At 39.2% G+C, this 25,271-nt stretch overlaps 1 protein-coding gene across 1 annotated transcript in view; it reads right to left on the bottom strand.

The window, feature by feature from the left end:
• The window catches only part of KCNN2 (potassium calcium-activated channel subfamily N member 2), a 91,812-nt gene extending 71,143 nt beyond the window's left edge, over positions 1–20,669 (bottom strand). Inside the window, exons 1-3 of the mRNA XM_070736330.1 lie at positions 19,512–20,669; positions 18,040–18,135; positions 4,634–5,052 (exon numbers count right to left, since the gene is read on the bottom strand). Coding sequence (XP_070592431.1) covers positions 4,634–5,052; positions 18,040–18,135; positions 19,512–20,669 — 1,673 coding nt within the window. The remainder of the gene's footprint in view (positions 1–4,633; positions 5,053–18,039; positions 18,136–19,511) is intronic.
• Positions 20,670–25,271: the final 4,602 nt, after the last annotated feature.

The following is a 25,271-nucleotide window of genomic DNA, read 5'->3' on the forward strand; positions in this document are numbered from 1 at the left end:
AGAAAGTCCCTTAGGCTCCATTTTATATGCCAGTTACAATGCAATCTATTCCTGGATCAGAAGGCCCATGGACCTATCAATTATGGCTTGATTATCTTTCAGTTTGAGTACTGAAACCCAGTCCATGTGAGGCTTCCAGTGGAGACTATCCAGAAGCAACAACTGGCTCAAACTTCAGTTGTGTAATTAGTTACAGGTGTCTAGTTTTGTCCACATTACACTAATAAAGTGAGAGCTGTGCTTCTGGATGCAACTCAAAATGTTGATTGAAACCTTTAAAGCACATGACCCAGAACCTGTTTTCTCTATTTTCAATAAGACATGGAAGAGAGTTACCTACTCTGACAAAGTGTCATCATTAGAGGAAATGAGGATGACCTTTCTAAAAAGAAAGAGGACCTAGAAAGAAAAAGAAAGACAAGTACGCTCTTAAATGCTTAAAAATCAATTCTCCTGGCTTCATTGCCATAGCTGTGCCATCCAGCTAGCTACAGAACAGCTGATTGGCCCATTAAGTGCTGAGGCTGACCTCAGATGTCAATCAGCTTGCATACTGAAAATTTAACGATTGATTCTCACAAGCTGCAGCAAGCCTATGCCAACACACCACCAGCTGCTTCCCTTCTTTATAGTAGCAATATTCCTAAGATAACACAGTCACCAACCCTGTAGGGCACATGTCAAATTCGATCACATACTTGACATATCGTGATATATCGTGGCATTTTTGCCTTTGCGCAGCCTGGGTGAGCGTCACCTGCACATGACACAACTGGCCCCTGGCTTCCCAATTTAACATGCCTGCTTAGGGGTTTAGAAAAATCAGCAAAAGATTTCTGGCAACTGACATGATTGGCTTCCTTCCTACAATAAAGTTATGGTTTATATGGTATATTAGGATTTCCAATTGGCTTTGTGCTTAAGACTGGACTAGAACTCACAACTTCCCGTTTCTAGACTGATCCCTTTACTACAGTCAACTGACCCTTCAAATGATATATAAGCTTACATAAATAAAATAACAAACTAGGGGGGGGACATTTGCCAGGTTCACCTGGTGCACCAGTTGCAGTTTTATTTGGACAGAGAGTCTCCACTCACAGTCACTCATGTCCTTATCACCTCGAGATTTGACTACTGCAATGCTCTTTACATGGGGCTACCTTTGAAGAGCATTTGGAAACATTGTGCAAAATGCAGCCCCACGAGCTATTATGGATATCCCTTGGCATGTTCATGTTTCTCCAGCACTCCGTGGAATGCACTGGCTGCTGATTGGTTTACAGACACAATTCAAACTGACCTATAAAGCCCTTCATGGCATTGGGCCAGATTAATTGCGGGACCGCCTTCTGCCGCATGAGTCCCAGCAACCGGTTAGGTCCCACAGAGTCGGCCTTCTCCAGGTCCCATCAACTAGACACTGTTGCTTGGCAGGGCCTAGGGGAAGAGCCTTCTCTTTGAGAGCTCTGGAATCATCTTCCCCTTGGAAAGTCGTACTGCCCCCACCCTTCTCGCTTTCCACAAGAGTCTTGAGACTCCCCTCTGTCACCAGGGTTGCAGCGATTAGATTCTAGCCCCATAGCCAATGAATGTCACGTACAGTTGCTGTCTGAGTGGGCATGACTGGCTTTTTAATAAATTGGGGATTATAGATTTGTATAATTAGTTTTAAATTAATTGGATTTAGGTTATTATATTGTGTTGGGGAGGTTTTCATAAGCCAGAAGGGTGACATATACATTTTGTAAGCCGCCCTGAGTTCTCGGAGAGGGGCAGAGGGGGTGGCATATAAATCCAATTAATAAAATAAATAAAAATAAAACATTTTGTAGCTTCTGCATGTAAATGCAAGAAGCATGCCATTTATGTACTTCCATCACCAAACTTTCTTTCCTTATCCTCTGATAGCTGCTGATATAAAACTAGGATTGTTATTTTATATTTGAGCAGTGACAATTAATATTGTCCTTACTGGATCAGACAGATTAAATTAAGATCTTAAATTAAATTATTGCTTATTAATATCAATTCCACAGGTCTGAGCTTGTTATCTTTTTCTCTTTTCAAGAGAAGAAATAGAACAAAAATAATTTCATGCTGGCTGTAGTTTTAGACAGTCTTTCAAAAGTGAACAAACGAAATGTATTCTCAAATATACATGTGTAAGTCAATGACCTGAAAAATATGTGAAAACTGATTAGTCAAATATATTTTTTCATATTTCATTACTATGCATCATCTTAAAAAAAAAAGTTAAAAACTTGTACCAGTGGCAGGTTCCTACTGGTTCGGATTGTTTCTATAGAATAGGTAATAATTTGATGGCCTGGGTTGCTGGATCCTGCCATTCCATGCCCTAAACTGGTTTTCTCCACAAAACTATAGGCACCACCATCTTGTTCTTTGCTTCTGCGCATAGTACTGCACATGCATGCATCCACATGCAGCACATCCCTGTGCGAACCGGCAGTAACGCAATCCCTGACTTGTATCTGTTCTGCCGAGCTCTATTGTAAGAGTCTCCTGAAAATTCAAGGGTACAAATTTCAGACACACACACACACACTTGAAAGTTCAAAAACAATGTTCTTTATCACAACAATTCAAAAGAAACAAAGCACCCTTTTTGTATTGCAAATAGCACTCGTCCCGAAACAACCTGGTAGTCTGTACAATCCCCTTAATCAGTCCTTAAGTACTTAGCTAGCAGTTGTGAAACACACACACTTTGCTCTGCTTTGGTTTCCAAATCATGAAAAATCAACAAACAAAGTCCGGAAACAGCAAGGCACGGTCCTGAAGAACAACAATCAGATAATCTTCCACAACGGCCAAGCCAACACGCTGCTATTTCTATCAGCAGCTCTAATTACTGGAGCCCCACCCAAACACAGGTGGCCTATCTTATCTCCTGTAATATTTCTTCAATTGGTCTCTTCGATGCATATTTCTGCTCATGCGTGGGTCTAACACTTCATCATCCGAATCGACCAAAGATAATGGAGATTGGTTTCCTGGGTTGTGTGCCAAGCCCCCCTCTTCCAAGTCACCCCCACCTTCTTCTTCGTCCGAAGAAACTGCACTACCTGACTGTCAGCAATAAAACAGGCCTATGACATGTTGATGTTTCCCCTGCATCCACCTCCACATTCCTTGGGGCAGGAGCTGGGCCAGAGCCAACCACAACAGTATCCAGACCCAATGACAGTAATTCACTATAGCATTTTTAAAAACCAACCTCTCTAGCAGAACATTTGCAGCAAGATTTGGAGGACATGAAATATACAGCTCCAAATAATTAAATGAAATAAGTTAAATAAAATTCCCTTAGAATCATGTTACAAAATAAGTTTTGATTTTTTTAAAAAACAACCATAATTTGCAAATTACCACTTTTGCAATTTTTCACAAGGAGATGTTTAAAATCAGAAAAAATAAAAAATAATGAGCCACTTTTATAAAAATGAATGCTAGGAACATTCATTCTAGCAGTATTCATGCTATAAACAAAGGTGAAAATTCAGAATTACATAGAATCCAACTAATTTCTACTCATTTGTTCATTGGGATCACCAATATACACCACAGAGTTGACGGGAAGCAATAACTCATCCACTCCATGCTCAAGAAAATTAAGATATATTCAGTGGGTTGCTATCTGACCTATATATACTTAAACACCTTCATTATAAAGGACCTTGCTACTCCCTTCGTAGTTTTCTATTATCAACAGTTCTGTTACACATTCTTGCTTAATATTCAAGCAGAATCTTCCCATAACTATAATCAATTATTTCTGGTCCTATTTACTGGATTGGTAGGGAATAGATTTTGGTCTTCTTTATGACAACCCTTCAAATACTTAATGACTGCTATTGTATTCCCTGTCAGTGGCAGGGTTTTCTGATTAAGAAAACAGTGGAAGAAGCAATGGAAAAAACTTACAGTTTTACAAATGCAACCTTACAGATGAAGGTGACTTCATTTGGACCCTCCATGCTGTTCTGTGAAAGATTTGTTTCTAGAACATTTTATCCTCTCCTATTATTGTTGAAAAGTTCTGACCAAAGTTGCTAGAGAGTCCCATATAGCAATAATGTTTATTTATTTCAAAAGCAACAATTCACTCATAATCATTTCGTATCTAGGCTTCTCCGTGATTTAATATATTTGAATATTTAATATGTTAATAACTGCACCATATCATATTAATAAAATCAGCAAGTCTTTTCTCAACACACTTTATGTTCCCTAAATCAAATAGGAAGAGGACAACTCAAGGACCTCTCCCTGTTTAAACTGCATTCCAGTTCCACTTGTACAATGTTGCCCTCGGGTTAAATTGTAATAAAATGTATCTAGATTCTGAAGAATTAAATACTAGTTCAACTGGAAGTAAAATAAATTATACTCAGTAAATGATCCTATAGCAAGAGGAAATTACAATTTAATCTTCTCTCTCAAATGTTTAAATATAAGACATTAAAACTGTAAGAAACCAAAAAGTTATAGACCAAAAAATAATTAACATCCATATAAGGGAATACCCAAATTAATAAGCAGTGGTGATAGCAAAATGTATACAAAACATCATTGAACCAATCATAAAGTATACTTTATGGCAGCTTACCTTTCACAAGCTCTGACAGTCCATGCAGCAATTATCCATAAGGAGATACTAAAAACCAAAAGTACAGTTCCCGGGCATATTGTCATTAAAGTTTTCATAACAAAACGTGTATTGAAGTTGATCTTGTTTAGTGCTCCAATGCTTCTGGATGAGGCATCAGTGAAAAGTTTGCTATGCAAAAGCATAACTCTGGCAATAAGATAAAGTCTCAGGAACATAGGTATGGATAAAATTATATCCACATCAGCTATTGTTGTGGATGGAGTATAGGAGAAGGCAAGACGAGCTGTCCATGTAAAAGTGTAGTTGCCAGGTATAGGATGAATAGCACATACCAAAATTTCCAAGCAGATGAAAAAAATGCGCTCATAAGTCATGGCTATTCTCCAATCATCTGCTCCATTGTCCACCATAAATAACTGGAAAAGAAATGCAGATGTTCAGTATTAGAGAGATATTAGCTTTAACAAATATGAAAATAAGTATATTATGAATAATGCTACCTCTCTAAGGAGTGTTTCTCAACCTTGCTAATTTTAAGACAAAATTCCCAAAATTCTTCATTCAATATGTGTTCTGCCGGGATCTCTGTTAGGAACCTCCCAAAAATTCAAGGGTACAAATTTCAGACACACACACGTTTGAAAATTCAAAACAATGTTCTTTATCACAAAATTCAAAATAAACTAAGCACTCTTTTTGTATTGCAAAGAGCACTCGTCCCAAAACAACCGGGTAGTCTGTACAATTTCCCTTAAGCAGTCATTAAGTACTTAGCTAGCAGCTGTGAAGAAACTTCACACCCCTTCTTCTTCCAATGAAGTGAGACACACATACATTGCTCTGCTTTGGTTTCAAAGGCATGAAAAATCAACAAAGTCCAGAAAACAGCAACACAGGATTCCTGAAGAACTGCGATCAGATACTCTTCCACAACGGCCAAACCCACACGCTGCTATTTATAGCAGCAGCCCTAATTACTGGAGCCCCACCCAAACACAGGTGGTCACTCTTATCTCCTGTAATATGTCCTTACTTGGTCTTTTCTACGCATAATTCTGCACTTGCGTGGGTCCAAGGCGTCTTCATCTGAATCAATGGAAGATAATGGAGATTGACTGCCTGGGCTGTGTGCCAAGCCCCCCTCTTCCAAGTCACTCCCACCTCCTTCTTCTTCGTCTGAGGAAACTAAACTCTGAACTGACTCTGTGGGCAATAACACAGGCCTGTGACATGTTGAAGTTTTCCCTGCATCCACCTCCACATTCCCTGGTGCAGGAGCTGGGCCAGAGCCAACCACAACACATATGCGGGCTGGAAAATTCTGGGAGTTGAAGTTCACACTTCTTAAAGTTGCCAAGGTTGAGAAGTAATGCTCTAAAAGATAACTTAAGGCAGCGTATCTTGTCATTTAAATGTGTTTCAATCTTAGCAAATGATGTCAACTGGGAATGTTTTGTGCACGAATACTCATATATTACAGCAAGATTATTGGGGTAGAAAAATGGAATATGACCCAGATTAAAACTATTTGCATTTCCCTAATTCTTGTTGTTGTTGTTGCTGCTGCTATTAGGCTTGTCAGCAATATCTATGTTAGTCCCTGGTCAAAGAAATAATTCTCCTTTTTGGTCATCATCGTTGGCATCCTTCATTTTCAAAAGATTATGGCAGAGGTCTTCAAACTTGGCAACTTTAAGATCCATGGACCCCAACTTCCAGAACTCTCCTGATCCTGCCTTTTGCCACCAACAGGCAGTTAGGCTGCTTTCCTCCTCCCCATCATTCCTGATCCTGATTGTGGGAGGAGAAGTTGTCCAAATTTACATGGGTACTTGGAAGATCATCATCCGTTACACCATTACAGAATCTCAGTGGTGATGATTAAAGCACCCACAGCAATCCATGATTATTAAAGATATAGTCTAGTTTTTTTACAAATTCATTTTGAGAAATACACTGAAGTGAAAAATCAAACTGTTTTTAAAAAGCTATTTTTATGTATCTTTTTTCTATGCAAATGAGAATAGGAATTATCAATGCATACTTAAACTTATCTAGAAATAAATATTTCCATTAATTAGGGCTCTCAGGTAAACATATAACAGAGCATAGAACATATTTTTAAAAGCAATATGAAACTAAGTTTGACATTCTTAAAGATTTTAAACCCTTACTTCAAAAATGTCAAGTATTGATTACTTTCTAATTTATTCACATGGGAAAAACAATCAATCTGTTATTGTACTGGTGATGTGGCAATCAATAAAAATGTTTAACAACAACCCAGCAATTTTACTCTAAGTAACACAGCCAAGATATTTTCCCAATAAGGTTAGTGTATTTCAGGAACAATTAACCAGATTCAGAGAATATAGCCTTATCAATATATTACAATACTTTAATTTTCTTATAAAAATTAATTGAATACACTTTGTTTTATCTTCACCAGCCAGTTCATAGGATTGTTTTTGTGGGCAAAATAGGAGGTGGAAGATGTTAGATATGTTTGCCTTTGAGAATTATTTGTAAAAATAATAGATAGGATATAAATAGTTAGGTAAGTAAGTTAGTAAACAAACAAATAAGTAAGGAAATAAAATCTGGTAGCCATATTATCTGGTGCTCTCAGTGTTTAAGTTTGCCTAAATGCTGAAGTATTTAGTATAAATCTATTTCATTTGATAAATATCTACAGGATATAAAATTATTGAGTGAGGTTATCAATTGGGAGTAAATAAGGCCCCTAGTAGTAAAACTATTTACTAGTCTACAATTTTGTTAAATTGAAAACTAATTATTACAACAATCCTACACTCATATTGTCTGGCCTATTCAGATATGTAAATTGTAACTAGCTCATATTTTTCCTGTGCAGCAGGGGGGAAAAAACAAATATGAACTTGGTGTTTCAATATTAGTCTCTATGTCACTTGCCTCCATTTGGTCTAAAATAATTATAAAATTCACATATATTTTAACTGTTCAGGGAAGAACCTTTTAAGGCATATAACAGAGGTCTTCAGACTTGGCAACGCAAGACTTGTGGATTTCAATCTCAGCTATGCTGGCTGGAGAATTCTGGGAGTTGAAGTCCACAAGTCTTAAAGTTGCCAAATTTTGGGACTCCTGGCATATAATATATTATAATCTCAGAATTAAATATGGATCATAATGGCATAGCCATTAAACTATTATTTTGATAAATTGGATGGGCACATTCGAATTTAGATGTTCTAAAAATATTTCTGCCTTAGCAAAGAGTGATATTTTATTGTGATATATTATTTTTATTGGAATAAGAACATATTTTTCATTTGAAAATATATGGTTATGAAGAAGAAACTTAAGAAAATCAAAATTGGCACAGATAATTTATAATGTCTGGATTTAGAAGTTTATACAGATTGTATAGATTATACAGAGATTATAGAGAAAGGTAATCTGTTTCAACTATTAATAAAAATAATCAGCATGCTTAGGAGTTATGGCTACATGTTTAAATATATATTTTAATTATATTATGTGTATATACATAGCAAATAACATTCATGCTATCTCATTCTAATAATAATTCATTAAACATTTAGCAATTCAAATATAATTCAATTCAAGATATAACTCTGCTGATCAGAAAATAAACAATGTAACAGAACACCGCAAATGTTAATTTATGAATTCAGCTGTTTGGTGGGGAAACAGAAAACAAGGGTATTACTTCACATTAATCCAATGGTTTAAAAAGAAAAAGTAACAAACATGGTTACCCCTTTCCGCATACAGTGGAACCTCAAGATACGAACTTAATTGGTTCCAGGGGGAGGTTCGTAAGACGAAAGGTTCATAAGACGAAACATTGTTTCCCATAGGAAACAATGTAAAGTCAATTAATCCGTGCAACAACAAAAAAAAACCGCAAAAAAACGCTGCCGCCCGGCTGTCACCTTTTAAAACAGCCGGGCGGCTTCCCTCTCTCTCTCTCTCTCCTTCCTCCCTCCTCCTCCTCTTCCTCCTCCTCCCGTATTCCGCCTCCCTCCCAGCCTGCTAGGCAAGCCAGTGGTCCCCGTCACGGAGCACAGCCATGTGGGCTCTGCTCTGTTCCCTGCCGGCCCGATTGAGGGGCCGATGGTCTCCGCCAGGGAGAGCTTCCTGGCTTTCGTTCTTGTTGGATTCGCGAGCTTTCATGCCCAGGAAGCTCTCCGAAGTGAGGAGAACCGCCGCTGTCGCCGCTCGGCCGCGCCTCCTCGCCCGCCGCCCACCCAGGATGCAGACCTGCTGCCTCGCCTGCCGCCGGCCCGATCCTGCGTCTCTTGCTTCTGGGCTGGCTCCATTCTGTTCCCTGCCGGCCCGATTGAGGGGCCGGCAGGAAGAAAGCGAATGCCTCTCTTCGTTGCGCTGCCTGGCTGGCAGTGGAAGATGTAACCGAGCCCACGGGGCCGGGCTCCGTGGCCAACAGGGAACAGAACGGAGCCTTCCATGGCAGCTGCCTGCTGGGCTGGTAAGAGGGGGAGCCGACCCCAGCCCCGTGGGCTCGGTTACATCTTCCGCTGCCAGCCAGGCCATGCTGGCGGAAGCACAACAAAGAGAGGCATTCGCTTTCCTCCCGCACGCAGCCGTCTGACCGTGGGCTCCTTCCCGATCTCGGAGAGCTTCCTGGCTTTTGTCCTTGTTGCATTCACGAGCTTTCATGCCCAGGAAGCTCTCCGAGATCGGGAAGCCGTCCACGATCAGTCGGCTGCGGGCGGGAGGAAAGCGAATGCCACAGGGCTGGGCTCGGCTCCCCCCCTTACCAGCCCAGCAGGCAGCTGCCGTGGAAGGCTCCATTCTGTTCCCTGCCGGCCCGATTGAGGGGCCGGCGGGAGGAAAGCGAATGCCTCTCTTCGTTGCGCTGCCTGGCTGGCAGCGGAAGATGTAACCGAGCCCACGGGGCCGGGCTCCGGCTTCCGCGCTGCTCGTCCCACCCATCGCATGTATCCAGCAGAAGCGGCGGGATTCAAAAGTGCTGGGGTGGGGGGGGCCGCTTCCCATCTGTCTCCTGAAGCCGAACGGCAAAGCCGAACTTCCGCGTTCGGCTTCAGGAGACAGCTGGGAAGCGGCGCGGCTGTTTTAAAAGGTTGCAGCCAGCCTGGGGGTTCGGGGGGGTGCTGGGAAGCCCCCCAGGCCGGCTGCGACCTTTTAAAACAGCCGCGCGGCTTCCCAGCAGTCTCCGAACGCCGGTTCGTAACTTGAAAAAAGTTCGTAAGAAGAGGCAAAATTTTTCTGAACCCCGGGTTCGTATCACGAGTTGTTCGTAAGATGAGGGGTTCGTATCTTGAGGTACCACTGTATCTGCAAATTTGAGCTGTCAACAATGAATATTCTAAGAGAGTTCAGAATGCTTTTTATTCTTGTATAATCATATCAACATGATCTAATAAAAGTATTCACATCTGAAGCATAAAAACACATTTAAACAATTATACTTTACTGTGCAAATTTTAGAAATTCTATTTTTGATATATTTAAGTAACCCCCCCTTCTATTTTTTATCAGCAACAATATATCTTTTTACAATATAATTTAAAATGCAGATTATTGGGAATAATGCTATATCATCATCAACAATACCCTAATCCTACTTTAAAATCAGAACTTTTTTTTAAAAAAGTTCCTAACTTCATTCCCTGCTCTGTTCACCATTCTTTCATCCTGATAATCCATGGTTTCATTTCGAGAAACATATTGTTGAGATTACAGAATTTGTGAAACCAAATCAACTAAAGTATATTAAGATTTGGCATTATGTATGGATTAGTCCTTATGATGGGTCTGAATTATATGATTTTATTTATTTTTCTGCCATAATTTTAAGTCAAGAGTTTCTTTTTTAAAATACAACACATCATTATAATAACAATATACTGTAACAGTTAATTGCAATATGCAAGATGAGTATACGTTTGTTGCTATACATATTGTCTTAATATGACAAGCATGGAGGCCAGTATATTTTTTCAAAACAATCTTTTTATTTCCAAACTGTAGCCATAATGAAGATGATAAAGTATACAACATATCTAAAGAGTTTACACACAAATCTGTGTTACAATTCTGAATATTCATGATCAAGATAAAATGTATAATTATTCAGATTAGAATATTAATCAGATTTATGCATATAGGTTTATAAATAAAAATAATCTGTTATTTCATTATTATTTGCAGAACATAGAGGAATATTGTCTCTTTTCCAAGTCTCAATTCACATAAGTTTAATTTTCAATACCCCAAGGTGTTAAGGAACAATATTTATACCTATATAACATAAAAATTGAGAAACAGCTTATTATGACAAACAAAATGAAAAACAGAAAATAAAAAGGGAAATTACTAGAATTAGAAACTTAAAGACAGTAAAATTGACTACTCTGTTATGTCACAGTGAATTCCAGGTAAGGAAAATTTCACATATTAAGAGTATTTGCATTTACATTTTTAAAGGGAATCATGAAATAAGTCATTTTCTAAATTATGTTTTACTGGGTCCAGTTTTGGTACAATGAATATATGAAATCATGTATTTACTGAAGTCAAGTAAGAATATGTCAGAATATGTCAGAGCTTTTTCATTATGATTTGTATTTGTAGTCCTATGGGTATTCGCCAGAACAGATAGCTGAAGTATAAATCAAACTGAATCAATCAGTCAATATCAATACCAATGCCAATTCACATCTATCACCGTATGTCACAGACCTAATCTCAAAGCTCCTAAAGTACACACAACACACACAAAATCTTAAATCAGGAAACATGAGAAGTGCAAGGTCAGTACAATGAATTGACTACAAAAATAGAACAGGAAACTGGACAATACAGCTGAATAACTAGTGATCCATTGTCAGCAACAAACTCTTAAAAAATTTGATTTGCCTCCCAAAACTTTTCCAAAAGTTAGTAGGAAATTGTATTGTCATGGAAGAATGGAAATGGTTAAATCCACTGTAGATAAATATATTGTATTTTAAGACAATATGCTATTTGTAATTTATTAAAGCAGACTATCTTTTTCATCTTTTTTGTTAAAGTCTAAATAAAGCTATGACTGTTTTAAGAGGCATATTGACTTAAATAAAATAATTCCTAAAGCAGACAGATCTGAAAAGGATTTTAATGAGTAGAAGAAAAGTATTGAGCACAATGAAATCCAAACCACTTTCTTCTAATTTTTTTAGTTTGCATACTCTCATTAACTATATTTAAACAATTTAATTTGCTCAAATTAAATTCTATTTTAAAAAGTTTTTATTTTCCCTCTATGTGTATGTGTTTAGAAAATAAATATTTCATTTATAGGATAAAGAAGAAATAATCTACAATATAAATATTTTTAAAGCAATTGATTAATGTTAAATCATGATATTTTATTGCTTTTCTCTGTTTCAATAATGTTTCAGCCAATAACCTGGCTTGTTCACTTCTTATGTAATAATCCTAAACTAATCCATTATCTTACTCCAATTCCAACTCGTTCAGTAAAATGCCCCATCAATCATATATATCAATGACAACACAAGGAAGGCAAAAATTAATGGCAACAGCATACAAAAAATATGACATGTGTAATGCAACATCACAGCATTACATAATTGCATAATTATTGCATAATGACATTGAGATGCATGTGCCATCATTTTAAAACCAGTGTGTTTTGTCATGACCTCTACTGATCCAACAGTAAGTGTGCATATTCCAACATTGTTCCAAATGGTTCTAGAGGTGTTTTTCTATCTGACTAGGAATAAAAGTACATTGCTAGGTTTTATCTTCAAGATAATAGAAGGATTGTTTAGAAAGCTATACTAGAATGATAATAGTTTTTCCACACCCTTGTTCACCCTCTAATTTCCTTTTGACTCATTACTCTTGAGTACCCCCAAGAGTCCAAGGTAGCTTGGAGGAGCCTACCTGATTGCATAGGGAGAGAAAAATCAACTCTAATTTCATGTATGAATATATACTGTGTGTATGCATGCCTACACATAAACATAAAGTTTATTTCAGGGGTCAGTACAGTTAAAACTATACATGTGATTATTTTTATCTGTGAAATTTAACACAAGGGACAATGAGAAAAAAATCTGCACAATGAAGTCATGTGTTATTGTTATTGCAAAATTTTGATTTATTTTTTAATTATGAAGAAAAGCAGCACTTTTAGTTGACTTATTTTACTAATTTAGAATAGGCCAATTAATAAAAGCTCATACTATAGGTAACTTCATATGAAAATTTATTCCTTTTTAGGATTATTAATAATTACATCAAACATCATTTGTGCCTTGATAATTATATTATCCAGTACAAAATAAATTGCAAGAAAGGTGTCCGTATCTTTCTTTCTTCCTTGTTTGTTTCCTATCACCAACTTCAATAAACTGACTCACGATGGTTTAGAGCAAAATATAAACATCCGCAATAAGGAACAATAAAACATCCATGGTAATAGAGGTCAAACAAATACAGCATTAAAACACCCATGGTAGATTTAAAAATAAAACATTTAAAACGTGAAAGAATAGTAAAAGAATCTCAGGATGTGTGTTCCATCAGAAAATGCCATATGACCGAGCTCCATCTTTAATTATTTCCTGAATGTTGTCAGAGAAAAGGCAAGCCTTTTCCTATTATTGGGAGATTATTCCAGAAGGTCATCATTGCAACAGAAAATTAGTTTCTCTTGAGATGATCTTGATGCAGAATGTGGTTGCTTCAAGCTATGCAGGGCTTTCATAGATTAAAACCAGCATGTTAAATTCCACCAGAAACCAATAGGGAGCCAGAGTAGGATTTGAAGATCAATTGTTTTATGCTACCAATACCAGTCAAACATTAGACCACTGCAATTTTGTAGTTTCCAAGTAGTCTTTATAGGCAGCACCATGTAGAGTGCACCACAGTAATCCTTTTTCTTAATGATAAGGACATGTAGCCTGAACCTCACTCAGTTGGACAGCTCTCCCTGATCACAGACTCCAGTGACTAGTTTAGTAAGAACCATGAGTCCAAAAAGGGCCTCAAATCAAGATCAGTTCTTTCAGAGATTTTGTTTTTCCATCAAAAAGTAATTGATGGATAGGAGAACCCCAATGTATCAACACTAACATTAAGTTTATCTCTAGTGTTATTGTTCTCATATTTATCTTTATACAGTGGTACCTCTACTTAAGAACTTAATTCATTCAGTGACCAGGTTCTTAAGTAGAAAAGTTCTTAAGTAGAAGCATTTTTTCCCATAGGAATCAATGTGAAAGTAAATAAAGTGTGCAAACGAGTCTTCGGAGAGGGGCGGCATACAAATCTAAATAATAAAATAAAATAAATAAATAAACCCATTAGGAAAGAAATAAAAGCTCGGAATTTGGCTGGGAGGAGGAGGAGGAGAAGAGTCGTTGCTGAAGGAAGACGGTGAGGGGAATCAAAAAAGTCCAAAACATTAAGGCTTAAAAAAAAGGACTCTGAGATGGCGAAGAGGAGCACGCGCCTCCCATGCACCTGTGCAAGGCTGCTTCACATACACTGCCAGAGAAAGAAACCCAGGCGGGTGTGGGGGGAACCTCCTGCTCTTTGATTGAAAGGTGGCTGCTACTGCTGCTGCTATCTGCTGCCTCTTCCTTCCCATGCTGAAAGGCTCCCCTCTCCTCTCGCTCACTCGCTTTGTAGCCAGCACCTTTCTTTCACTATGGTGCCTCCTTGGTTTGGCTGAAGCCACACTGATCCGGCTGGGGCAAAGTGCCCCCTTTTGCCTTTCCACACCCAGATGCTCCAGGAGGCAACCTCGCGACGGGTGTATGGGAGTCACCACAGCAAAGTGATTTATTCCTTCTCCAAGTGCCCAGAGAAAGAAAAATGCTTTATTTGCTCTGGACTGCCAAAATCTCCTTAAGTGCCACCGAAAGGCTCCTCTGGCATCCCAGAAAAGCCCGAGATGGCCGTGATTATAGGGGGAAACTGGTCGGGCCTTCATGCTGCTCTCAAATTTCCTGGGAAATTTTTCTAGGCTCAGGTTCTTAAGTAGAAAATAGTTCTTAAGAAGAGGCAAAAAAATATCTTGAACATCCGGTTCTTATCTAGAAAAGTTCTTAAGTAGAGGTGTTCTTAGGTAGAGGTACCACTGTATATCACACAATTTCAAAACATCTGGAGAGTACCAGGCTAAACAAGTTTGCTTTAGAAAAACACCACTGAACCTGGGAGACACTATTTATATATGTTTAGATCCACATAATGTATTTCCATTCCATTACTCTTGAAATTAAAATATAAGAGATTTAGAATAATGGATCATATTTTGTAAAATAACAAACAGAGCATCAAATGATTCCATGTAGTTGCAATTGACATTAAGGACTCTGAAAATTGAGGACTTTGACAATTGCAATTTTTAAAAAAGTACCAATAAGATGTTAAGATTTTCTGTGTAGTTTAAAATTCTTACAGAAAGAAAACATATATTCACTTCTGTGAGCAATCTAATCATGCCACCATTAAAATAAAAAGGCCGTTATTCTTCACCAAGAAGCAGAATTATTATTTTTTTCCGAACCCTAACATTTGAGATATTATAACTGTGATTATTTGTCATTCGAAAAACTTTATAAAGTTTTAATCAACATTTTGAAGGAAATGATATTTAGGATGAAAAAATTTCCTTTGCCAAATGAAAAATTTGCCATTTTCTGGAATAGAAAAGTTAGATTTAGAACATGTACAGTATACTAATTTTATTAGCTTGAGAAATTCTCTAAACTAAAAAAAAAGTTTCCATATGACAAGTCCCCACCTTTGAATACTTTCTATAGAAAAGTGAAATAAAATTTCTCTTTCTTTTCAATAACATATTTCTCACATGTATTCAAAACACAAAAACAGCAATTAAATATACCGTTGACCAAAGATCGGTACACTCCTTCTATCCAGTCCTCTTCCACCGAGCACGCAGCTTTGGGAGGAACACACATGGAGCAGTGAGGGAGAAACGACATACCCACTTAGCCAGCCAGATCAACCGAATCAACCCCGGCGATCAATGGGGTGGCAGATGTCACAACCAAATCAACCTCACATCCAGCAATTAAATATACATATGTGCTATGCTATATAAATATGCCAATAGGAAATAAAACATAGTTCAGATTTTCTAGAACACTGTGAATAACTTAAGAATAGATACATATACACATATACAACCCATATTTAAATACCTAAAACTGGTGCCAAAACCCTTTTCTCATACTTTGAGCTGTCCATAGTGCTGAACGAGGTAGATTGCTGCGTATGTTACTTTTCAATACAAACTGAGTTTTTTTAAAAGAAAAACTATTGGCATTCATTCAAATTCATGCAGGATCATTTATTTTTTCCAGTAGAGAAAAATTTAATATAGTAACCCTTGTTTTATGGTGCAATGGGTGTTTTTTTTAAAAAAAATCTTTCCATTGTCCCACATAAAAAGAATGATCACTATTGTTATAAGAGACAGAGATAATGAAACTGTTCATTGGTTTTCCAAAATATAGCCATGAAATCTAGATGAGATTGTTTGGGGTGTAGTTTTATATGCTATACAAACACTTCTAGGGTTGATTTTAAAATGCCCCAGACCAATTCTTGTGTTTTTTTTAAAATAACATTATGCAAGTGTTTGAACTTTCTGTCACTAAGATCTCTAGGGACTATGTTACTGGAAAGCTCAAGGAAACAGTAGGCACTGAATGATTTCATATGACACTGTTTGAAACTAAATAACCTCTGAATTAAGTGTCACTCCCAAGACAGTCATTGTTTGGTACTCTGACATTTCTATATGTTACTAACTTCATAACTGAATGATACCTTGTAGTACAATTGGAAAAAGCTTTTCCTGCTTTTGCTAAATTGTATCATGTGAATTTAACTTGCTTAAAGGACATTTAAATCATCAGAGAAACAATAAACACCATTTAAAATAAAATATGAATTAAAATAACATAATCCATCACAGCCCTTAGGTGAATCAAAGCAGAAACCTCATCTGTCCATGAGATTTGTCTTGTTAAGTTTTCTTTTGGAAAATTGCTACATTCAACTTTGTTTGGATGCATCAATTTTGTTATTAATATTTATGTGAATAGTGAAGTTTAGTCATTACAAAATGATGGAGATTTTAAAAGGCCTGACTAACCCTAGCTAAAAGGTGAAGCAGAAAGTGCATATTTTAAAATTTAGTATGGACCAAAAATATACAACAATAACAATATACAACAATAATAACTGCTGACAATAGTAAAACTTTAAAATGTTTGTTTATATTACATCCCATTTGCAAATAAAAAGGCAACATTCCAATGCTGACAAAGGAAAAGTTATCATAGTTTATTTAATAACTCTTCAAATATGTAAAAGTAAAGACTCTCTTGAGTAAGACTACAGGTTATTATGTTTACTAGGCAATAATAGAGAATCCTTTTGCTCTTATTTCTTTTGGGACATGCAAGGAATATCTCAAAATTATTAAAAACTGTTAGCTTTTTTCTACATAATCAGTTAATCAGAGAGATGTGGTGGTTAATGAATTTGTAATCTGTAAATGCATTCTATATTAATGATTTAATCCAAATTAAGTACATCAGATCGTATGACCTTGGATACCTTCATAATGTATGGCTCAGTTTGGGCATATCTTAGCAGATTTACAGTGATTGCTCACTACATACTAATATTTACCTTCACCAATGAAAATATTTTCTGTTCACAGAAGAAAATGGTATCATTTTGTGCAATGTTCTATAGGTTACACAAGATACCTTTTATGATGTTCCTCTTTTATGCAAGTAATGACCATGGCTGAAATTACTTTAAGAGGAAAAAGAGCTATGCCTTTTAATCTTGAAATGAATCAGATGAAAATCTTTCTTCAAAATCAGATCTAATCACCTATCTTTTAATCAAAGTGTACTTTGAATTCTAAGACTACTGTGGTTATTGCAAATCTTGCAATATTTATGGATACAATTTAGAGTTTCTTGCTCTATGTTTTTATAATCTTTTCATTTTTAAAAGCTACTCAGCCTTTGTATGTGAGACGTTTAACACTGTATCACCAAGGTTTAATATTTAGAGGTGACTGGCGACTTCGTGTCATGTGATCCAGAATTGATTAACAAATATACACTTCTTGCAAAATAGCAGGCATTATGTCCCTCACTTTTACATTAATAAATTAACTGCGAAGATAGATAAATACAGCTAGAACACACATATTTCTATATTCAGGTCTTAAAATAACAATACACCATCTCCAAGGCAGTGAAAAAAATGCATTAATGCAGTCTGCTGAGTTTCTATGAGATGTCCTTGAAAAATACCAATTCACAAATGGTACATACCTGAATTTCCCTTGCATGGTATACAATAATCAGACCAAGCAGAATGATTGTAGAGAGACTAATAAGGCATTTGAGGGCTAATGAATACAGTGACTCCTGCAAGAAAAAAAAATACATATTTTATATGTTGACATTTTTGTCCCTTTTTGGGAAATTTTAGAGAAAAATAATGGCTATCAAGTTTTTTAAAAGATTTCACTGGCCAGGTAGTACTCTATTTTTTAAAAAAATTACATGATCACAGATTAATATTTAAGGATGACCAAGTAATGGACATTTTCCCTTTCTTCCACCTTCAACAAATGATTTTCATGTGCACCAAAGATGGGCAATTCTTTTTGACAGAAAAAGGCTAAGAATTTCAGAGTCAAAGAGAATCAGGAAACACCATGGCTATAAATTAAACTGAGAAGTTGAAAATACTGCAGAAGTCAGTGGCAAAACTCTTCCATAATGTTGCCAAGAAAATTGCAGTGGACATATCCAAGAAGTTGAGTTCAACTCCAAAGACGCTTTGCTTTACTCAAATGATAGCTTCATAAAAAATGTAAAGAGCTCAAAGCCACTCATTTAAAGAACTGACTTCTTCAAGGTTATTACTGTTATCAATGAATTAGCCAATGTCTTTTCCAGCTTTGCAGCATTGGAAGCAAAGAAAGAATGTTTAATACTCAGCTGTTGCTACTCTGTTGAGAAGCTACAATCTGCTAATGCCTGTGTGCCAAACACAGGGATTCTTAGTGGCAAAACATCCCAAGTATTATTATGAAAGATAAAAAGGATGCAAAGCAGATATTACAGAAAACATTCCAAGGATAACATCTATTGGTTGTACAAATCAGTAAGTTCCTAAGTTAACTCTTTGAACAATGTAATGCATCACATCATTTGCTCAAAAAAAAAAAAAAGCATGGCTGAGTTGGCATTCTACCATATCTGCAGAGAGAAGAAAACTTAAAGCAGACATTCATCAAAGCAATCCAGCAAAGTTGTCCTGAAGATGATTTCCATCAGGAAAAGTTGACAACTGAAGCATTATCATTGACAGCTCCTTATACTGTACTGGAAAGCTCCCCAGTCCAGATTCCCTAAAATGCAGTTCTCAGCATCATTACTCTCATGGCCATAGTTATTAAGAATCTGTGATTAGGGTTTCTGGTCCTAGAAGCCTGCATCTGGGAAAGGGTTTGTTAATAGTAACAACGGACAATCTTCACGGGACTCAGCCAAGCATTCAGGATCAAAGATCTGAAGCTGAAAGGGGAAGGTAAAGAATGGAGCAAGTGAAGGAGAAGGGATAAAATAGCGAGGGACAATAGCGAACAGCAGCAAAACAAAGAAAAGGGGCAACGGAGAGAAGGGAAGGGAAAGGAAGGAGGGAAAGATGCTTTTAGAAATACGATCCAATACACGAAAGGCGAGAAGGCACAAGGTGCAAGATGCGGGGGGGCGGCGGCGGAGAGCCTCTCTACCTTGGTGTAAGCGCCCCACGACAATTCGGTTTCGATCACCATCACCACGATGCCGAACATGCCGAAGATGAGCGCGTAGTCGCTCAGCCGCTTCCGCTTCTCGAAGAGCGCGCGGCGGTGTCCCAACTTGTAGCCGATGTTCTGGTTCTTCTTCTTGCTGCTTTTGCCGCCGCTGTTGGTCTGGCTGCCGCCGCCGCCGCTGTCGCCACCGGATCCGTAGAGCGCTAAGTTGTTGGAGTTGTTGTGCTCGGGCTTGGACACCACGATCTCGGGGCCGGCGGCGGCGGCGGCGGCGGCTGAAGCGGTGGGGCTGGAGTGCGGCGGCGGCGGCTGGGGCTGCAGCGGCTGAGCTTCGGAGTCCAGCTCGTGGAGGTTCCGCCGGGACGAGCTCAGGTTGCTGAGAGGACGCATGACGCCGCCGTTGTACCTGCAGCTGCTCATGGCTATTTCCGTGAACGGGTTGCTCTCGCGGCGCTGCTGCTCCTGCTGAAGTTGGTAGTGGTGGCTGCCGACGCTGCTGTTGGGGCTGCCCGCCGGCTGGGGCGGCGGTTGCTGCTGGTGCACGCTATGGCACGGGTGAGAGTGGGAGTGGTGGTGGTGCTGGTGGGGCTGGGAATAGTGGTGCGGCTGCCTGAACGAACTGGCATGGCTGGAAGGGGTCAGCTCGCTCACGTTGAGCTGGCTGCCCTGGCGGGAAGAAGCCGCGGAGCAAGAGAGAGGCGAGGAACGAGTCCGGAAGGCAACCGACAGAGGCGACGAAGTGCGGTGGAGCAGCGGCAGGTTATCGCCCGTGGCAGCCGCAGCGCCGTAATAAACGCAGCTGTTGCACTGGAAGCACGGGCTGGACTGCTGCTTTGGCTGCCGCTCTTCGCTGTGCTGCTGCTGGTGGTGGTGCTGGTGCTGCTGCTGCTGGTGGTAATGCGGGTGTGGGAGCTGCTGCTGCTGCTGCTGCTCTGAGCAGAAGCCCGGCTGGAACTGCAATGGGGTTTCCATGTCAGAGCTGTTAAAGCTGCAGGAAGACCAGGCGGCGGTGCACCCTGCGCAATGCGTTATGGTCGGCAGAGGGGAGTCCTGTTGCCGCCACGACGGGCCCATCCCGGCTCCCGTAGAATCCAGGCGACGAGTCCGATTGGTCGGGCGAACCAAAACAACGGGCATCACGTCACCTGGAAGGGGCGAAGGAAAAAAAAACACCCCTGCAGCGTGAGAAGAACACCGCGCGGGGAGGGGAGCCAAGACAATCCCAGGAGCGGGTTTTGCTGTTTTGCTGGTTCTAGTGACAACTATCTAAGTGGGGGGGGGGCGCTGCTTCTTCTCCCCCCTCCCCACCCTTCGCTTGCTCCCCACAGGGAGGAATTCCTCCCTGCCGCGGGGGAATTCCTCCTGCCACCACCAGATATCCCCCCCCATGCCAGTGACAGTCCGGGAGGGAGGAGGGGAGCTATCACCAGTACCACCCGCTGATGCTGCAAGAACTGCTCAGACAGGTAAGGGTGATTCCTCTCCTCCTCTCTAGCTCAATTCCTCCAGAGCCTGTTTGAATCGGGGCTTCATCTCTTAAATGGTAGCTTGGTGGTTTTATTCAATTTCGCTACGGTATCCTACTTCTCGCACCAGGGTGATGGTCTGCCCCATTTGTGCTCTTCCTTCCCACCCTACCCTGGAAAAGGCTAAATATTGTTTTGGGTTTTTTGGGAGGGGAGTGAAGGACAAAAGGATAAAGATCTTCAGGGATTAATATATATGACAAGATAGATAGATGGATGGATGGATGGATGGATGGATGGATAGATGGATAGAGATAGGGATATTTTTTATTGTTTTATTCAGATCTAGATGTGTTATTTGAGTGTTCCTTTTATTTTTATTTATATATATATATATATATATATATATATATATATATATATATATATATACTGTATATATGTGTATATATATATATATCTCACATATATATTTATCAATCATATATATATATACCATATATATATATATACCATATATATATATATATATATATATATATATATATATATATATATATATATATATATATATATACACTGTATATCAATCAAATATATATATATATATCCCAAAAATAAAGAGAACACTCAAATAACACATATAGATATTAAAGAATGAAATATTGTTATTGAATAGTTTGACCAATGTGTGTGTGTGTATGTGTATGTGTGTATGTATATATGTTTGTGTGCGCGTGTGTGACATGTTTATGCTGAATTTGAAAATTAAGGGAGACTAGGATCTATATATATAAAACCTTTGCAGAAAGCGTCAAGGAAGGATTCCACAATGTTTCGTAAATTGCTTCCAAATTTTGGGCGAGGAAGCGAAAGGGCAAACCCGTTTGGGAGTGGGGGCGAGGGTAGGGTTTCCCTGTATTGTGATGGGAGGGGTAGGGGGTCACCCTCAGAAAGAAACAAAAGGATGTGGGTGGCGTTTGGATCTTCGGCTGGCAGTTTTTCAGAGCTTCAGCTAATGCAATTTTGCTGGGAAAGCCCGGGGATTGCCCGAGCGTGGAAAAAGCAGGGGAAGCAATCATGATAAAGCGATAACCCAGTTCTCAAAAAACCGCTTTTTCCAGCCTAAATTGTGTATTATAAACTAGAAGGCCGGATCCGGAGGGAGGGCTCTGAGGACTGCGGCAGGGAAAGACCGCTGAGGGAGGAGGATCCCCGGCTCTAAACTAAACAAAGGGAAATCCCGGAATGCCAGCGCGAAAGGCGGCGCTCGCCGCTCCTCCTCCTCCCTCCCAAGCGACGAAACGGGAAAACGCTCTTTCGGCTGCGGGGGGAGAGGAGGAGGGAAGGCTTAATTCAGCCATTCCCAGGAGAAGGCGAGTTTTGCGTGGGAGACCTTTGCTAGAAAGCGGGCGGCGGCCTCAACACCACCAGCCGGGATAGCCGCAGTAACTCCCGCCAGGCTGTGCATTGGCGCGGGGAAGCCCTGGCGGCGCAGTGAGAGGGCGGGGGCGGGGGACCCGGCAGCCTTCTCGGCTGGGAAGAAGTGGGGGAGGAGGGAGGGTTTCCCCGACCGCGCGAGCGCGCGCCGCCGCCGCGCGCACATTTACGCTTTTTCCGAAACATTTTCTGAGAGGCGCTCCGCCTTTTTCCACCGTTCGGGTGGACTGGGGGACCGGCTTTGCACTCGGGGGTCGCGGCGCGCTGCTCAGCCTTGGGCGAATACTGTCGGACGACCTCGCCGCCTCTTCGCGCCTCCCTTGCGGGGTTCCCTCGAGCTTCCGGCGCCGGTGGGATTCTGCAGGCAGACAGACAGGCAGATAAATGCAGAACGGGGCAGCGGGAACCATGCCGGGCACTGTTGCTCCGCTGCCTGGGGGGGAGACAAAAAAACCCCTCCCTGAACGGAGCAACAAATAGGTTTTCTGCCTTGTCTTTTGACAACAGTATATGAACCGACCCAACTCCTGACTTTCAAGCCTTTGTTGTAAGCAAAGTACAGTCTTCTTAGAAATGCCCCCTCCCTTTTCTTTCCCTCCCAAGACCTTTCTAACTCTGCCTCAAAACAATAACTATTAAATCTCGCAGTGCAAAAAAAATCGTTTTATTTAGATACTTTGGCGATCCCCCCCCCCCTGAAACCGGGTTCGGTTGACAGGCTTTGCCAGTCCCTAACACTGAAGCAAATGACATCATCTGCTTTCTCCTTTTCTCATCTGCCCCTCTCGTTCTTTCAGCCACTGACATTGAGGCAAAAACAAAAATACAATTATAAAGAAAGATCCTGGATACTGTCCGTATCTGTCTGTGCCAGGCCCTTAGGTTTGGTTTATCACTAGCTAAGCTAGGAATGGCATACATTTTTAAAAAATATACTGCATTTTACACTCTTGATTTAATGCCACTGAGGTACAAATATTAATGCTTGTTCTATTAGAGAATGCTTCGTTGTCTATGGCAAGACAAAAATCTTTTCTTTTTGGTTTTTTTTTGGGGGGGGGAGTGCAGCATTGAGCTTTCTGCATTGTGCTGGGAACTGCATTGTTCAAATTGTATGACAGCAGAACAAAACATTGCTCCAAATTCAAGTAAAAATAATGTTTGTACAAAGAATAGATGTATTTAATAATTCCCTTTCCTTCCCCAAAATTATACTTTGGTGGAAACTTGAGGAAAGGGATTTTGGGATGTCCAAATTTGGCTGTGACTTGCAGTGTTTCCTCTAATTTTTTTGGGGGGTGGGCGGAAAAGTATAGTGTCTGAGCGGCAGTCCCTTCGGGACTGGGTGGCACAGAAATAATAATAAAATTTCCCTCTTGGCTTCTGGGCAGGTTTGGAAAACTCTGAGTTGATGATGATTTTTAAGTGAGCAATTGCTCACTGCTCAGCTTAGAGGGAACTATGGTGACTTGTAGGCCATAGGTTTGACATAGCTGGTGCAGCCTTCCGCTAGCTGTGTATTTACAGTATTAGATTTTTGCCCCAATCTGGAAATGATTTTGATTCAGGATTCTTAGAATTGTAGTCTGACATCAGCTAAGAGACATTTTTGTGGTGTCTTAACTAAAATTTATATTCCACAAAATGTTTGTATTATACTGTGTTGTGCAATTTGACATTGAGCATGATACAGAAGGGAGGATGTAATGGGAATAAGATTTTTTTTTTTAGTCCAATTCATAAAAGTTACTATAATCCATGCAAACTAATCCAAGCTGGGATATGTTGTAACAATGCAAATTAAATATCAGTGTGATTATAGACTAATGAAAATGACATACATTCAGCATTTTCCTCCCAAAACCATGTTAAAATCAAAAGATTTAGGTTCAGGATTTTAAAAATCACTTTAAAAGTGATAATACTGGAAGCATTAATAAGTTTAACTTACAGGTACATTATTTTGGAGGTTTGACCTATTGTCCTATTTCTGATTGTACTGGTTTATAAACTATACATTTAGGAACAATATATTTCAATTATTAATATTTTTTGGAAATTAAAATCCCAGAATAGAATAGCATTAATCAATGGCAGGTTTTTCTCTACTGTAACTACTGCAACAGTCTACCAAATGATCAAAAGATTCACATGATAAGGGCACTCCTGATGGGTCAACAGAAGCCGGTGAAACAAGATCATTTTCATTAAGTAATTGAATTTCTGACTTGGATCCAGTTTCCTGAAATTCTATTCTGCAACAGCCCTAAAGTTGATCATCTGCTACAGTTTTGTCTTTTTTTTCCAACGTGTTCACATAAATAATTCATTTTAACAGATTCCAGAGAGAATATAATGCTAAGCACATTTGCTGCTTGTTTTTTTTTTTTTTTTTATTCAGTATCAAACAATCAACTGGGAATATTTTCATTATGTATACTTACTTTGAACTTCACCCTACCTGGTACGTTAGGCTGCAAGATGAAATGTTTTGGTATCTAGTGTACTCTAATACATTATATTGGTGACATATTTTGCCACAAATAAGTTCTTTTAAAAAAACTTTCACTCTGATTTATTATATCTGCTTAAGATTGTGCATGTTTCAAATACGATTCAGAAGACGTGCTTGGACCTTTCATGACTACAAGCATAGCATCTCTCTGCTATTTGTTAAAGACAACATATTTTTTTCAAGTTATTTCATGAACCTGAAAAATATGCTGCTGCTTTAGAGTCAGATTCATAAAGCAATCACATATTTTATTCAGACTCATCCAGAAATATTCACAAGAGATGCAAGCACTATTTCAAATCATTATGCGATAAATAT

The sequence above is a fragment of the Erythrolamprus reginae genome, chromosome 2, assembly GCF_031021105.1.
Source record: "Erythrolamprus reginae isolate rEryReg1 chromosome 2, rEryReg1.hap1, whole genome shotgun sequence".
NCBI classification, from domain to species: Eukaryota; Metazoa; Chordata; class Lepidosauria; order Squamata; family Dipsadidae; genus Erythrolamprus; species Erythrolamprus reginae.